The sequence below is a fragment of the Gossypium hirsutum genome, chromosome A08 (genome assembly GCF_007990345.1).
Source record: "Gossypium hirsutum isolate 1008001.06 chromosome A08, Gossypium_hirsutum_v2.1, whole genome shotgun sequence".
Lineage (NCBI taxonomy): Eukaryota > Viridiplantae > Streptophyta > Magnoliopsida > Malvales > Malvaceae > Gossypium > Gossypium hirsutum.
Window position 1 is genome coordinate 124,651,214 of NC_053431.1, and position 2,112 is coordinate 124,653,325.

A 2,112-nucleotide genomic window follows, 5' to 3' on the forward strand; every position below is an offset into this window, starting at 1 on the left:
AAAAAAAAGAGGATTTGTTAGGTGTCCGATCACACCTAGGAAAAAGGATCGATGGCGACTCCCTTTTTAATAAAATCAAAAGTCGATTTTTAAATTTCCAATAAATCGCCTCAACTAGCGACCAAAGCAAAATTTTTATGTCGCTACAAGCATATCCATGCACAAAGCTAGGATTCTCGAATGCGAACTGAGATTGTGCCATGACTGTGCAACCTTGATTTAGATTCGATGCATTGCTAGCATCATCTTGTTTCGAGTTTAGGGTTAGATAATAGAAGACTCCGAAGCTCGAACTTAAAGCGGCGTAGACGGCTCTGGCTGCAAACAGTCCCGGTTTGATAACATAGCAATAGTAGCGGTCGTCACTCGTAGTTACTTAATCATCTTGGTTATTCAGTGCAATATCTTTTAGCAATAGAACAATAGCTATAATATATGTGATCCTGCATTTATATGTCATCCGATAATTTAGTCTTTGAATTTGGTAACATTTTTATTTTAGTTTTTGAATTTTTTTATTTACATTAGTTCTGAAATTTGGTAACTTTTTTTTCAATTTAATCCCTAAATTTGGATTCTGTTAAAATGTGATAACATGACACTATAATATTGTGTCATATCATCACTTAAAAAATTTTAAATTATTTTTAAAGAATTATAATTTCTTTAATATTTTAATAAATTTTATTGTATATTTTAAATTTTATATAATTTTTTAAAAAGTATTTAAGTGATGATATGACCTTTTAAGAGAGTGCCACGTCATTATATATTAATGGAATCTAAGCACTTCATGCGACGAATATACATATATCTGTAATTTGACCCACCTATTTTAAATATGCTCAATGATAGAGGTCTAAGCAGACATTTTATGCCAAAGCTAATGGTAAGGTTGATGAAAGAATCTAATTAATATGATATTGATACGTTGAAAACTCAATTAAAACGTATTTAAATGTAAAGACTAATTTAGAATTTTGGTAATAGTTTAGGGACTTCCAATGAGATTAACCCATAAAAGTTTAAAAAGAAATTAAGAAAAAAAAAGATAAATCTAGAAATAGCATATTTGAAAATTACCAAGAAATAATATAGAAGGTAAGAGCTTTTGTGTGGTTAGAGCTGTGAGATGGATCGGTTCTCCGGCAACAAAAATAGCCGGCGGTGGTATTAATTATGATTTTTCCGATCAAAAGCGTTCCAGCTGAGATTAAGCTAAGACCAAGCGCAGGGCTCTTAGGATATGAACATTTTCCCGAAACATCAACTTTAACTTGTGAAGCCTAAAAAATGAAAAAGAATCAAAAGACAAGAATTTGAAACAAACCCAATACAGAAAATACAATTAAAACCTTAATATTTGCAAAATTAATGTTTTAATTTACGTCAAGTTACCATGTATAGAGGTGTAATTGAGTCGAGCTAAGCTGAGCCTAGCCTAAATACTAAAAATTTCGAGTTCAAGCTCAAACTTGATTAAGCTTATTTATCAATTTTCGTACTCACATTTGATTAAGCTCATGTTTATCCAAACTCAAGCTCGATAATTACCAAATCATGTTTGAGTTTTTTTAGTCAGACTCGAGTAGCTTGCAAGCACTAATATTTAATTTATATCCCTAACCATGTGTTTTTGGTCAATTTAGTGAAATGTATTTCAATTGGAGTTAACTTTTTTTTTGTTAATTCTGTCAAATAATTTATTGTAGTTTTTTTTAACAAGTTGAATATATGTTTTGATAATATCTACTTTTTTTTTAAATAATACCTAAATCTATATTAACAATAATGTTCCTACCAATTGAGCTAAGACTCAATTGGCTTGTAGCTTATTTTTCTTTAATCAGATGATGATATGACATATATATTTTACCAACTTTTTTAACAATTAACCAAAATTTGAAAACACAAATAAAAATAGTAATTAAATTATAATAGAAAAAAATTAGGGTTTAAGATTTAATTTACATAATGCATTATTTTTTTTTATAGAATTTGACCTTTATTTTTTACCTTAACCCTTGTAACTTCAGCAGCAAAGCCAGCACCTGTTGATATTATCCCCAAAAGGACCACCACAGAGCATAAAATTATTCCCTTTTTCTCCAT

The 2,112-nt window shown here is 29.4% G+C and overlaps 1 protein-coding gene across 1 annotated transcript; it reads right to left on the minus strand.

The window, feature by feature from the left end:
- Positions 1-1,079: 1,079 nt before the first annotated feature.
- On the minus strand, positions 1,080-2,112 carry LOC107928311 (uncharacterized). The gene is made up of 2 exons (XM_016859504.2): positions 2,017-2,112; positions 1,080-1,286 (listed from the first exon to the last, which is right to left on the minus strand). The coding sequence occupies exons 1-2, from the start codon at positions 2,110-2,112 to the stop codon at positions 1,080-1,082; spliced, it is 303 nt and encodes a 100-aa protein (XP_016714993.2).

Excerpts from the sequence above, each read along its gene's own strand:
- LOC107928311 (XM_016859504.2), bottom strand. The coding sequence starts at position 2,112 with ATGGAGAAAAAGGGAATAATTTTATGCTCTGTGGTGGTCCTTTTGGGG. Across the intron at positions 1,287-2,016 it reads CTGAAGTTACAAGGGTTAAG|GCTTCACAAGTTAAAGTTGA; the intron begins GTAAAAAATAAA and ends TTCATTTTTTAG.